At 51.4% G+C, this 14121-nt stretch overlaps 2 protein-coding genes across 2 annotated transcripts; both read left to right on the forward strand.

The window, feature by feature from the left end:
• The first annotated feature begins 2464 nt into the window (after positions 1-2464).
• ARF5 (ARF GTPase 5) lies at positions 2465-5455 on the forward strand. Its single transcript, XM_055420268.2, has 6 exons — positions 2465-2669; positions 3201-3281; positions 3598-3707; positions 4188-4259; positions 4741-4866; positions 4970-5455. Exons 1-6 carry the CDS (start codon positions 2603-2605, stop codon positions 5054-5056), a joined length of 543 nt encoding a protein of 180 aa, XP_055276243.1. The 5' UTR covers positions 2465-2602; the 3' UTR covers positions 5057-5455.
• A 2229-nt stretch (positions 5456-7684) lies between these two features.
• FSCN3 (fascin actin-bundling protein 3) lies at positions 7685-13127 on the forward strand. Its single transcript, XM_055420269.2, has 6 exons — positions 7685-7828; positions 8864-9560; positions 9894-10012; positions 11622-11781; positions 12423-12593; positions 12922-13127. The coding sequence occupies exons 1-6, from the start codon at positions 7685-7687 to the stop codon at positions 13125-13127; spliced, it is 1497 nt and encodes a 498-aa protein (XP_055276244.2).
• Positions 13128-14121: the final 994 nt, after the last annotated feature.

The raw sequence follows: 14121 nt of genomic DNA on the forward strand, positions 1-14121 counted from the left end.
AGCATTGAGAATCATTTCAAGGCAGTAGCTTAGGCTATGCAAAGGAGGTGGAAACAGATATTGCTGACACAATAGATGAGCACCCAAATTAAGGTATTTGGATTTTACCTTTGGTTATAAGACGCTAAAGGATTTCCATCACGAGAGTAGCATCGAGTCTTGTATGACAAGGTGGAGATACCAAAGTGCAGGAGACCATTTTCAGTCATGGGGATCAGATGATAGTGAAATAGAGCAAAGATAACAGGGATGTAAAGAGGCTGATTAAAAAGGATGAAGTAATGCCATTTGCAGCAACATGGATGGACCCAGGGAGTGTCATACTGAGTGAAGTAAGAGAGGAGAAATACCGTATGTCATCCCGTATATGTGGAGTCTAAAAAGAAATGGTACAAATGAACTTCCTTACAAAATGGAACAGGACTCACAGACTTAGAGAAGGAACTTATAGTTGCCCAGAGGGGAAGGGATAGTTAGGGAGTTTGGAATAGACATGCACACATGGCTGCTGCTGCTGTTGCTGTTTAGTCACTGAGTAGTGACTGACTCTTTGCACCCTGATGGACTGTAGCCCACCAGTTTCCTCTGTCCAAGGGATTTCCCAGACAAGAATACTTGAGTGGGTTGCTATTTCCTTCTCTAAAGGATCTTCCTGACCCAGGGGTCGAACTCCAGTCTCCTGCTTGGCAGGCATTCTTTACTAGTAAGCCACCTGGGAAGTCCCTGTATTTAAAATGGATAACCAACAAGGACCTACTGTATAGCACATGGAACTCTGTTCAGTGTTATGTGGCAGCCTGTATGGGATGGGGGTTGCGGGGAGAATGGTTCCATGTATATGTATGGCTGAGTCCCTTCATTGTTCACCGGAAACTATCACAACACTGTTAAACGGCTATACCCCAACACAAAATTAAAAGTTCAAAATATAGATGTTAGGACAGAGGGGAAAAAAGGCTAATTGAAAGAGCTAAAGATAACTTGATCACCACTAGTTGCGTTATTATATTAGAACTCTTTTAAATGTGCTCTTCAATCTTGTAAAAGCCTTCTTAGGAATGTAAGCCTCTGAGAAATAGGAGTCATGTAGTCTCTCATACTTGATGCTCAAAGTCTGTTCTCTACAGAGTGATGGTCAGACACTAGAAGTCTTTTGAAACCCAGTTTCTTGGTAGCCCAGATAACATCCAGCTGCATCAAACCAAACATTCAGATACATTATCATTTTAATATCATTTTAATCTTCACCATAACCTCATGAGACAATTAGGACAGCTATCAGTCTCCTTTTGTAGATGAGAAAATGATAGGTTGTATTGTCGAAATCAAGCCCTCCAAAAAAAAAAAGGCAGAACTGGGATTTGAAATGAGGCCTGGAACAATGGCACCTAATGGGTACTCAATAGATATTTATTTAATAAGGGAAGGAAGGAACGAAGGAACAAATGATCTCTGATTCCCAGCTCACCTCACCATGTCCACTGCACAAACAATTGATCCTAGAAGCCCGCTGAGAATCCAGAATAGGCAAAACGCCTGTCCTTGCTCCACTGAGCAATCACTTAGTCCATTGAACCAAGCCAGCATTTGTTTTATATGTACTGGGTGCGGCATTGACCCAGTCTCTATCATAAGAGAAATTTAAATTAATTCCTATCTTGCAATTTCCCCCTCTGATGCTAAGATCAGTGGGGAAATAACCGGTGAAGCTCTTTGGCGAGCGCCTCCTCACAGGATAGCTGTGCACCAAAAATCCTGGTCCCCTGGTCTGTGGCAGAGTGAGGAAGGAGCTTGAGAAAGGCTGCCCGATGCGACCAGAAGGGGTTTTTGCCAGGGCCTTCTAGGAGAAGGCGGAGTTCTGCAGAATACAGGAGTAGGGTCTAGAACTGGGGGTCTTCCACTGGTTCTGCTGATTGCGGATCTCTGAAACTAGTGTATTAAGGAACCATGAAACACATCTTCCTCCACCTGTGGCGTACTCCTCTCGAGAGTTTACGGTCACTGAACCACCTGCAACGTTACAAGTCTCTCGCTGGGAGCTGAGAGGACAGAAGGAAAGAGGAAGACATTTGCACGGAATTTCCGCCCCGTTTCCCCGGGGGTGTGGGGGGATGGTGATGCACACAGTGGAGGCCGCTGGTTACCAAGAGCTAAACCGGAGCCCAGTGTGTGTTGGACGCAACAAACCAAAGCCCGGCGACCGGCCACTGAAGATGGGGGTGGAGGGCCGTTACGGAGCGTCGTAGGCTTTTCTCGGCTTCGCTCGGGTTGCTGGTTCAGCTCCAAGGACCTGACTGGCGTGCTAGAAGCCTGGGGAGACCCCGGCCCTTTCCATCTTTGAAACTGGCGCGCTAACCGTGGACGCGGTGAAGACGCGCAGCGTCAGTCTTCCGGAGCCGGGGTCTGGGGGCGGGGCGGGGCGGGGCTGGGGCGGGGCCAGGCTGGGGGCCGGCCCGAGGTGACGTAGGGCGGGCCGGGACGCGCGGAGGCGGCGGCGGTACCTCCTCCTGCTGCTGCTGCTGCTGCGCCCCATCCCCCAGCGGCCGGCCGGTTCCAGCCCGCACCCCGCGTCGGTGCCCGCGCCCCCTCCCCCGGCCCCGCCATGGGCCTCACCGTGTCCGCGCTCTTTTCGCGGATCTTCGGGAAGAAGCAGATGCGGATCCTCATGGGTGAGGCAGACCAAGCTCGCGGCCCGGACGCGAGCGCCGGCCCCTGCGCAGCCCTGCCGCCCCCGCGTCCCTCCAGCCCCCGTTCTCCCGTGTCTCCGACCCCGAGTCACCCACGTCCTAACCCCCCGGGGGGCACTACTCTCGGGTGGATCGCGGTCTGCAGCACCGCCCCCGGGGCCTGACACCCGGAGCTGCGGGCCTGGGTGGGGTGAAGCTCCCTGCGCCCCAGCCCGGCTGGTAAGAAGGGAGGATTCCCCGCCCTTGGAGACGACTTTTAAAAGGAGCGCTCGGCCTTTCTCTTGCGCCTCTTTCCCCTCAGTCCTCTGCTGCCCCTCGCCCGCTCTGGGGGCAGGAGTTGGCGCTCCCCACCCCGACAGCCCTCAAGGCCCCGAAGGTAGCTAACAGCGCGCACCTGGAGGCGCCCGGGCTCTCCGCCCGCGTCAGCATCGGCTGTCTTGGCCGCTCCCCTTTTCTGGGCTCCAGGGGGCTCCCTCGCTCTCATCTCCATCCCTGTGCCCTTCTCCGTTGCAGTTGGCTTGGATGCGGCTGGAAAGACCACAATCCTGTACAAACTGAAATTGGGGGAGATTGTCACCACCATTCCCACCATAGGTGAGTTCGGAGGCGAAGCCGGGAGAAGCGGGAGCGCGGCGGGGGCCCTTCCGAGGATCTGCTCCAGGCCTTTATCTGCCGGGAACTGACCCTGACATCGAATCCTGCTACCTGAGAAGTGGGTCAGGGTATCTCTATGTGGGGGATGGATGTGACCTAGCGCCGCCCGGTCTGTGGACAGTCGGGCCTCTTGGGGTTCTTTTCCCTGGGGCCTCCATCGTTGCCTTCTGGTTTTGTGTCCCTCCTGAATCCACTTAGTGTTAATGAGTTCCTTCCTTTCAGGACTTTGCCTCATATGTTGTACAATTATCTGCAGGCTTCAATGTGGAAACAGTGGAATACAAGAACATCTGTTTCACAGTCTGGGACGTGGGAGGCCAGGACAAGATTCGGCCTCTGTGGCGGCACTACTTCCAGAACACTCAGGTTGGGGCTACCCCACCCCCACGGGAACAGGTGTTAGGATCAGGAAGGCTGAGGTGTTGGCCCTGACCCAGGAAAAAACCCTTACAGCCTCTCACCCTCATTTGTAGGCGAGCCTCTCTTCATCCTTCAGATCGCCCTTATACTTCTGAGACTTAGCCAGCCACCTTCCGCTTCTCCCTAGAAGCAGACTTCTGAAGCCAAGCTGCCTGTTTTAGGGCGCATCACATGTCTTTCCCTGTTCCTTTGCACATCATCTTTTTGCTAGACCGCTTGCCTGAGGGCAGAGGCTGCATCCATTGCAGGATGTCTGCAGTTTGTGCTAGGATATCTGCAGATCGTTATGGAATGAGCAGGATTACTAGATGAGCAGGCTTTCGACACAATTAAAGACCGGCAGAAAAGCAAAGGGTCCAGAGGAGGATGTGTGTGTGTCCCAGGCTCCGGAGATAGCTCCTCCTTCCTGTCTTCCTTTGCACCCAGGGCCTCATCTTTGTGGTGGACAGTAATGACCGAGAGCGGGTCCAGGAATCTGCTGACGAACTCCAGAAGATGGTGAGCACCCGGAGCCCCGGGGAAGAGACGTCTCTGTGCCGGTGTGAGAGTCAGAAAGTGCCTCTCGGGCCGCAAATGTACCTTTCTCTTTGTGGGCACAGTCACTGGAAGTAACTCACCCTGTTTTGAATCGGGGTCAGGTAGAAAGTATAAGACTGACTTTTCCCTCGAGTTTTCTCTCCTGTCTTCACAGCTGAGTCTGAGAAGTTAAGTGGGGAGGGGGGAGTTACACCAGGTGGAGGGAAACGTCCTCTTACGTTCTTGTTTTGCCATTTGGAACTGTCACCTTGACTTGGGCAAGTAGTCTAATTAGAAAAAGATCCATGCCGGACTTAAGGCCAAAACGGCCTTAAGCAGTTGATAACTGTCTTGTGTTCAGTAGATGACACAGTATTGTTCTTCCCACAAATATGCTAGAAGGGAGAAGGGGGGTGGCTCCCATGCACAGTTGCGTTCCACCCACCCCCTTCACCTCCCCCAGCTGCAGGAGGATGAACTGCGGGATGCGGTGCTGCTGGTGTTTGCCAACAAGCAGGACATGCCCAACGCCATGCCCGTGAGCGAGCTGACCGACAAGCTGGGGCTACAGCACTTGCGAAGCCGCACGGTGAGGGCCCGCCTGGCCCCAGGAAGCCCCAGGCCTGGCAGGAAACAAAGCCATCTCCTTTTTTTTCCCTGCTGCTGACCTCTTTCTCTCCCCCTCCCCACAGTGGTACGTCCAGGCCACCTGTGCCACCCAGGGCACAGGCTTGTACGACGGGCTGGACTGGCTGTCCCACGAGCTGTCGAAGCGCTAGCCAACCAGGGGCCGGCCCCTGCTGCCCAGAAACTCCCGCGTGCATCATCCCGGGAGGACCAGACTCCCGGACTCCTCAGGCAGTGCCCTTCCCTTCCAGCTCCTCCTCCCCCGCAGACCCAGGCCACTGCTCCTGCCTGCATGTTCTCTCTCTTTTGGGAGCCTGGAGCCCCACTCTCTGGGCATGGAGGGATCTGATCTCCTGCCCGCTGGGACCTGTGGAAGGGGATTTCCAGGGCCACGGCCCCTTCTTCCAGAAGAGGAGCAGGGATCTGGGTTTGGTTTCATTTCTTCTGTTTCGGGTGTACCCTTTGGGTCAGCTGGGGAGGGGAGGGGAGGTCTCCGGGTGGTGCTACGATGTGGCACTGGATATTCAGTAATAAATTTGCTGTGGTTTGTACTCCGTGTTGTTTGTAGCTTACAAGTCGGGGGCTGGGTTACTGGCTGCAAAGATAATATGGTCCTGGCAGGGCCAGGGCTCAAAGCTGCTCGGGCTTCCCTGGTGGCTCAGTGGTAAAGAATCCACCTGCCAATGCAGGAGACACAGGTTCGATCCCTGGGTCGGGAAGATCCCCTGGAGGGAGGACATGGCAACCCACTCCAGTTTTCTTGCCTGTGAAATCCCATGGACAGAGGAATCTGGCGGGCTGCAGGCTCTTGGGGTCTCAAGAGTCGGACAGGACTAGAGACTAAACGACAACAATAGCAAAGCAGCTAAGGCTGCCAAACCAGCCCCTTACCCCAAGCGCGCACACTCAACCTTACCCTCATCTAGCTCAGCTTCTCCCTCCTTACTCTGAAGATTAGAAGTATTTAGGGTCTCCAGTGGAGGAAATTCCATTCCTTCCCCAATTCCAAGGGGCCTCTGCTGCAGTTAACAGGCTCTACCTTCATGGGTTCGTAAACCACCTGACTCCCATTTCCCATACACCTCCCAGCTGCTTAGAGCAGCGGTTCTTAATGATGACTATGCACATTGAAACTTGAGGCAGGGGTAACATTAAGAATAAGGGCCCTGAGGCACACTTCTGAAAATGATTCTTCAGGACTGGTCTGAGACCCAAGAATGCATCTAAAGCTAACCAGGTGATTCTGTCCCTCAGTGTCTATTGGCCTTATTTTATAAAACCTTTGTAGGGCTTTCCTGGTGGCTCAGATGGTAAAGAATCCACCTGCAATGTGTGAGGCCTGGGTTCGATCCCTGGGTTGGGAAGATCCCCTGGAGGAGGGCATGGCAACCCACTCCAGTACTCTTGCCTGGAGAACCCCCATGAACAGAGGATCCTGGAGGCTACAGTTCATGGGTTGCAAACAGTCAGACAGGACTGAGTGACTTAAGTGCAGGCAGGGTCTGGGGAGGGCTTCCCAAGTGATGCTAGTGGTAAAGAACCCACCCGCCAGTGCAGGAGATGTGAGAGACACGGATTCCATCCCTGGGTCGGGAAGATCCCCTCGAGGAGGGCTTAGCAACCCACTCCAGTATTCTTGCCTGGAGAATCCCCATGGACAGAGGAGCCTGGTGGGCTATAGTCCGTAGGGTCGCAAAGAGTCAGTCAGGACTAAAATGACTTAGCGTGCACACGGGGCATGGGGATTATAGTCCCTTACTGTGCACCACTACAGCTCGTTCTACCTGGGGAGACTCCACCTACAGAGAACAGGAAGATATGTGTAGAGGACCAAGTGTGTGGCGTATTCTCCAAGTGTGGTTCACTCTGCCTTTTTCCCTTTGCATTCCAGCAAAGCTCAACAAACCCACCATCACCACCACTGTTTCTTTTGACATTTCTCCCTTCTTATTTCGTATTGTCAGTTTCTCCAGGTGCTGGACTGGTTTTCTCCATGAGATTTGGAGGCAGTGGGTTTTGGAGGCTCTTGGCCAGCGGAGACTGGTGAGGGAAGGGTTGGTATCTTTAGGGGCAACCTGGCTGGCTGCCAGCAGCAGTGCCCTTGGGGACTGAGGAGGGTGCCCTGTGCCCATCCCAACCTGGGCCGTTCTCCTTACCCTGCCCCCAAGCCAGCCCTTTCTGATGAGCATGAGTAATCTGACCCTTGATGAGCATCTAGGGTTTCCTTACACTCGCTGAAAAGTATCTCCTGAGACCATTCGGCCTCATCCACCCAAGAGCCGTAAAAGTTAATAGATTTTTCTTGGATATCTTGAATTCTAAAAACACTTGAGCCCCAAGGGAGCCAGGCAGAATCCACTTCCTAGAAAGGAAAGAGGTTGATTTCTATCCTGTGATTAAAATGAGGCACACAAGTGAAGAGGGGAGAGACTTGCCTGAAATCACACGTGGTCGCTGGCCCAGGCTGAGTTCTGATTCCCAGACTGAGCTACCTTGATGCCTGGCAAGTGCCAGAGGCTCTGGACACACTTCCTCTGGACTGCTGCTGCTGGGCCAGTGCCCTTTCCCCTCTATGGTGGGACAAGGGGCAGCGCCCACAGTCACAATGCTCCCGGGTCACAGAGGCGCTGGGCCCTGGGCCAGCCTCTTCCTGGGAAGTTCACTCTGGGAACATCTTCCGGTGGGTACTAAGGGCCTGATTCCAGGCCCTATGGCCTGTGGAACCTCACCACTGGGGGAAGGCTGGGCCGGACTGGGTCATCACCTGTGGGGCTGGCCCCATGGAGGAGGTGGAGTGGACACCAAGACAGCCCAGGGCCGAGGACCTAAGGGTTGGGCTCATCAGCTGGGCAGGATCCTACCTCACCTATGAAACGTATAAGAATACAGTCACGGCTACGGCAAAGGGCTTGGGCCGGAGACAGGTAACAGAGCAAACCTGCACTGGAACCCTTTTTCCTGGTACCCAAGCTGATTGAGTGTATGTGTGTGTCTGTGTGTGGGTGTGGGTGTCTGTGTGTGCACGTGTGGGGATATATTTGCCACCTAGTCACTTTTCTAGCCTCTGCCATTGTGAGGGCAAGCCAGGCTTTTGCTCACAGGCCATTGTGCCATCTCCCTGTCTCTAAACCTGCCCCACGTGGTGAAGCCTCAGCCCTGGCTTTGCCGCCTTGTCTTGCTCTGGCTGCTCCCCATCCTCTATCCCAGCACAGAAGGCTTGTGTTATCACCAAAAGGAAAGGAGGAGAACCCACGCTAGAAGGCAGGATTGTAGGCGTCCGGGGAGGTTGGACCAGTGGAGTTACTGCAAGTTCTACATCCTGGTTGTAATTTGAGAATGGGGTACTCTAGAAGCCATTGGAGAGTCGGTCCTCATTTTAGAGAGTGCTGTAGGCACCTCTGGGATGGTGCTAGAGAGAGAGGCAGTAACAAGTTCCTCTTGCTTGTAACAAAGCTGATCACAGCTGAAACAGACAATTGCATCTCGACTGTCTGTGCTCCCATCCTCATCCCTGGAACCCGTGGCCTGCTTGTCAGAGGTCTTGCTTTTCTCCTGCCATGTTGGATAAGTGGTTCTGGTGGGTGGATGTGTTGTTTGATTGTGCTGTCCAGGGGAAATAGAAAAGAGAGAAGAAAGACTTAACCCAAAGCTTTTATTGGAAAATTAGGTATTTAAGGAAGTGATCAAGGAAGAGAGGGAGTTTTACCTTCCATTACCTGGAGGAGGTGGTTACCTACAGTGTCTCTTGGGATCTTGAGAAACCCTTTGACTCCAGTGGTGGACGTGCCCTGAAATCTTTTGATTACCGCTGGATGAAAGAGTAGAAGAGAGGACAGTTAGGAGGCTTATGTAGAGGGAAGGTGGTTGATCTCAGTGAAGGTCCTGGAGCGATGCCAGGGCTCCTCGGTCTAGCCTCTTTGCAGGACTAATTTCCCTCTTCTCTCTCCTGATGCCTCCAGACCTGGGAGATCCTAGTGAGCAATGAGCATGACACACAGGCTGTGGTACGACTAAGAAGCTTGCAGGGTCTCTACCTTCTGTGTGAGGCAGACGGTTCTCTGTGCTACGGGCGGCCAAGGACAAGCCATCATGGGTGCTTCCTCATCCGTTTCCACCGCAATGGCCAGTGGACCCTCCAGTGCATCATCAGTGGTCGCTACCTGGAATCTGATGGCGAGGATGTTTTCTGTACCTCCCGGGTCCTCTCAGCTTACCACATGTGGACCCCCCGGCCAGCCCTGCATGTCCACGTGATCCTCTTCAGCCCCCTCAACCACTGCTATGCTCGGGCTGACCCTACCATGGGCCGAGTCTGGGTAGATGCACCTATTCCCTGTCTGGAGGAATGTGGCTTCCTGTTGCACTTCCAAGATGGATGCTACCACCTGGAGACCTCTGCACACACCTTCTTGTCCCACTTAGACCGTCTGGTCTCCCAACCCTCAACGCAGACAGCTTTTCACATGCAAGTGCGTCCTGGAGGTCTTGTGGCGCTGAGCGATGGGGAGGGAGGCATGCTGTATCCACAGGGCACACGCCTGCTCCTGAGCCTGGGCTCCAATCCCCATGGAGGCGAGGAGTGGTTCATCCTACAGCATTGCCCGACATGGGTCAGCCTCATGTCCAAGGCTCGGAAGTTCTTCTCCGTCATCTATGGCAAGTACTGGGTCTATCACAGCCACAGGGGGAGGGAGGGCTGCTTGCTTAAAAGAGGAAAATGTATTTGGGATCAGAGAGGACTTTTGAACCTGGTGATTAAGGAAGATCCTGAGGTCCCCAGAGGATCTCTGATGCCATGGAGATGGGCTTTAAAGTAGGGTCACAGACTTGCGAGAAAAGTGGCCTGGGTCTTCTCCAGGCTACTATAGGCCAAGATGAGAAAGGCTGAGGAGGGAAAGCAGAGGGAATGTCAGTCATCCAGTGTGGAGAAGGGGCTGAGACAGACTGGGGCCAGACTCAGGCTTCTTCTGACATCTTCTTCCTCTGTAGACGTGGAGGTGTGTGCTGCCTCTGAGCACATAAGCCCAATGTCATTGTTCCAGTTTGAATGTGACAACGAGACCCTCGCCTTGCAGCTTCGTTCAACCAATGGTTGCTACCTAGCCCAGGTGAGACCTTGACTTTCTGGACAAGAGAACCCTTACGCCCTGGAATCTCCCTCTCTAGACTCGCTTCTTCCTTCTTCAGGGCAGATGATCTGATGATGAGATGAAGTGTGGAGGCGCTTGTCAATAAACTCTCATTTTCATCCAGTGGGCACACTTTCATCTGATCGGGTCTCTTTAAAAAGAAGAAAATTTATAAACGCTTTATTGAGGTGTGACTGACACACAATAAAATGCTCACATTTTAAGTGTACGATTCAATAAGTTTTGACAGATGTATACAATCATGCTGCAACCATGTCACCAGTTAGAAAATATTTCTGTCATCACAGAAATTCCCCTCTGGCCCTCCCCACTGCCACCAATATGCATTCTATCACTATAGATTAGACTTGCTTACTCTTGAATTTCACATAAATGGAATCATACAGTATGACAGTATATAAGCTTCTTTCACTCAGGATAATGTTTTTGAAATTTGTCCATGATGTCACATGTATCAGTAGTTTGTTGATTTTTATTGATGGATTGTATTCCATAACACTACTCACAAACACAAACATAATTTGCTTATCCCTTCACTTATTGATGAATACTTGAGTTGTTTCCAGTTTGGGCCATTGTAAACAACGTTACTATGGACATTCATGTACAAGCCTTTCTGTGGGCCTGTGCTTTCAGTTTTCTTAGGCAGATAGGTAGGAGTGGAATTATTGGGTCATATGATAAATGTGTATTTAACATCTTAAGAAAATTTCAAGCAGTTTTCTAAACTCATTGTACTGCTTCACGTTCTCACCAGTAAAGTATGGGAGTTCTAACTGCTCCATCTCATCAACACTAGGTCTAATCTGTCTTTTTAATTTCAGCCACTGTAAAATTAAATGCGTAATGCCTATTTTATTGTGGCTTTAATTTGGACTTCCCTTATAATTAATAAATTTGAGCGTCTTTTCATGTGCCTATTGGTCCTTTGTAGATCTTCTCTGTGAGGTTACTGACCAACTCTTTTGCCTGTTATTGTGTTGCTTGTCTTTTTATTGAGTTGTCAGAGTTTTGGTGTGTTCTAAAATAAAGTTCTCTGTCATATTTATGAATTGTAAACATTTTCTCACAGTCTATGACTGACCTTTTCATTTGATGAATAGTGTGTTTCGAGCACCAAGTTTTTAGTTTCAAGCACCAAGTTTTTAATTTTGATGAAGTCCAATTTCTCCATTTTATAAGTGGTTAGTGCTTTTTTTTTTTCCTTTGGCCCCAGGAAACCATTGCCTACTTCAAAGTTGCAAAGAATTTCTCCTGTGTTTTCTTCTAGATGTTTTATAGGTTGACTTTCACTTTTATGTCTATGATCCACTTTGAAATGATTTTGAAGTCTAGGCCAAAGTTCATTTCTCTCCATATGGGACACAGCACAGACTGGAGAAGTGGGAGAGCTGAGCTCACAACATGTTTTCCATAAAAGCATCTGAAGGCATAAGCATACCCTGAGAGAATTTTAAAAAATGAGCTAGAGGGTGAAATATGGGAAGGAGAGTCTAAGAATAAAAATAGAGAAAAGCTGAGAGTTTGAGTCCTTGATTCCCTTCTCTGTTCCCAATATTCTCCTCAGAGGCGCCATAGGGCAGTGATGGCTGATGGGCACCCAATGGAATGTGAAACCTTCTTTCGTATGCACTGGAATTGTGGTAGGATCCTCCTACAGTCTCCCAATGGACGCTTCCTGGGCATCGCAGCCAACGGCCTGTTGATGGCCAGTGCCACCATTCCAGGTAGGCGAAGTAGCCCCTGCCAGGTTATTCTAAGTCAGAGTCACTTTCAAAGAGGGATCTTGGTAGAAGCTATGGTAGAAAGTTATGGTTATGGTACAAAGACCACTACAGTTGGGGGCAGAAGATTCAGGTCTGTATTACCTGCTACATCACCAACTCAATAGACATGAATTTGAGCAAACTCCAGGAGACAGTGAAGGACAGGGGAACCTGGTGTGTTGCAGTCCATGGGGTCGCAGAGTCGGATACGACTTAGCAACTGAACAGCAACAGCCTGCTGAGTCACCGACTTTTCATCATCACTGAGGTAACCCCCTTATCTGAGGTTCAGATTCATTGTCTCTATCATCAGTGGAGGGGATAGCCAACCTGTCTGCCTCAGAGGTTTACCGTGAAGATTAAATAGATTCACTCATCTCAAAGGAAGGGAGAATATTAAAGTTTCTTGGCCTCCATGCTGTAATGAGTGCTTTCATAAACATTTCACAAGCACCTAGCATGAGACCTGGCACATGATAACTGTTCACTAAATATTCGGATATTGATGACACGCTTTTGCCACCAGGGCCTGTCTCCCTGCTTCCATCTGGGAAAGCATCTAGAGACAGCCCATCCAAATAACTTCTTCCTGTTTCTTTCAGGCCCAAATGAAGAATTTGGGATTCGATTAGCCAACCGCCCCTTCCTTGCCTTGCGGGGTCGGTATGGGTATGTGGGTACCTCATCAGAACATGACCTCCTGCAGTGCAATATGGATCAACCAGACTGCATTCACCTGCTGCCCTGCCGCCAGGGCATCTATCACTTCCAAGGTGAGTAGCTCCCCTTCCTCACCCCTGGCTTCATGATCTAGCCCACCCTTAGCCTCAACTAAGACTTCAGGGACTGTCACTCAAGGCCCACTTTTCATAGGAGAAAAAAGAGAGTTTCTGTTTGCTCTTACACTTCAAGTCTCCTGGAATGGGTGGACAGAACAGAAACCTGCCATCCTATGTTCCCAGAGAGGGACCTGCCAAGACAGGCAGGGTAGGGCAGTCTGGGAGGGGTGATGGGCCTCCTGGGAGCCCCCTCAGAGGCTGTCCTGAGAGAGACTCCCCCAACTCCAGAATGGCCCAGCAATCTGAGCTCTTCCCTCCCCAGCACAGGGTGGATCCTTCTGGTCAATAACATCCTTCGGCACCTTTCGGCCTTGGGGGAAGTTCGCCCTCAACTTCTGTATCGAGCTCCAGGGCAGCAACTTGCTCACGGTTCTGGCACCCAATGGCTTCTACATGCGATCCGACAGAAGTGGCACCCTGTTGGCAGACAGCGAAGACATTACCAAAGAGTGTATTTGGGAATTTTAGGTAAGGACCCAGGGGTCTGGGAGCAGGAGCTGATGAGCAGCAGCAGAAGAAGGAAGGAGGGTGCGGAGGCATGTGAGAGCAAGACCAGTCTGCACCCCAGGCTGGCATCTGCCCCATGGCTTGATCCACTCCAGACTTTTATTCCAAACCCGTGCCTTTTCTCGTGGGGCTCCTAGACCTAGACCTGCTGGAGAGAGGAGGAGTCAGATCTAGGTTTCTCACTATTATGTCACACTGGCTCTTGTGCTTGCAAGTCAGACTGCAGGGGACAAGATGAAGGGGTACTTGTGTACCTGTTTCTCTTCACTAAAAGGCAGAGTTTTCCCCCCTTTGTAGGGAAGACTGGTAACTTTGAGGGGCATCCTTCCCATCCTAGGTAATTTCTACCCCTATACCTCAGTTCCTTGGGGTACTAACAGCACCCAGATTTATCTGCAGTCTGATCCTTCTCCAGAAGTCTAACCTCATCTCTTTCCAACTTCCTGGTTGACAGTTGACTTGACTTCATCCTGCCACCTCCTCCAAATGAGCCTCCTCACCCTCCCCTTCAAAGGTGATCCCTCCTGCCCTCCCCATGGCCATGGAGGGCACCACCAGCCTCTCAAACACTCAGGCTCAAGACCCAGCGCCATCTCTGCTTCCTCCCTTGTATTCCCTTCACCAAACCCTGAAAACTCCAGTATTTCCTTGGCAGAGCCTCTTGAGTGCTTCAGTTCAGTCACTCAGTCATGTCCAACTCTTTGCGACCTCATGGACCACAGGATGCCAGGCCTCCCTGTCCATCACCAACTCCCAGAGTCCACCCAAACTCATGTCCATTGAGTCGGTGATGCCATCCAGCCATCTCATTCTCTGTCGTCCCCGTCTCCTCCCACCCCCAACCTTTCCCAGCATCAGAGTCTTTTCCAGTGAGTCAACTCGTTGCATGAGGTGGCCAAAGTACTGGAGTTTCAGCTTTAGCATCAGTCCTTCCAATGAACACCCAGGACTGATC

This window comes from Moschus berezovskii, chromosome 3 (assembly GCF_049115385.1).
Source record: "Moschus berezovskii isolate FMDL1 chromosome 3, NW_MosBer_1.0, whole genome shotgun sequence".
Classification (NCBI taxonomy): Eukaryota; Metazoa; Chordata; class Mammalia; order Artiodactyla; family Moschidae; genus Moschus; species Moschus berezovskii.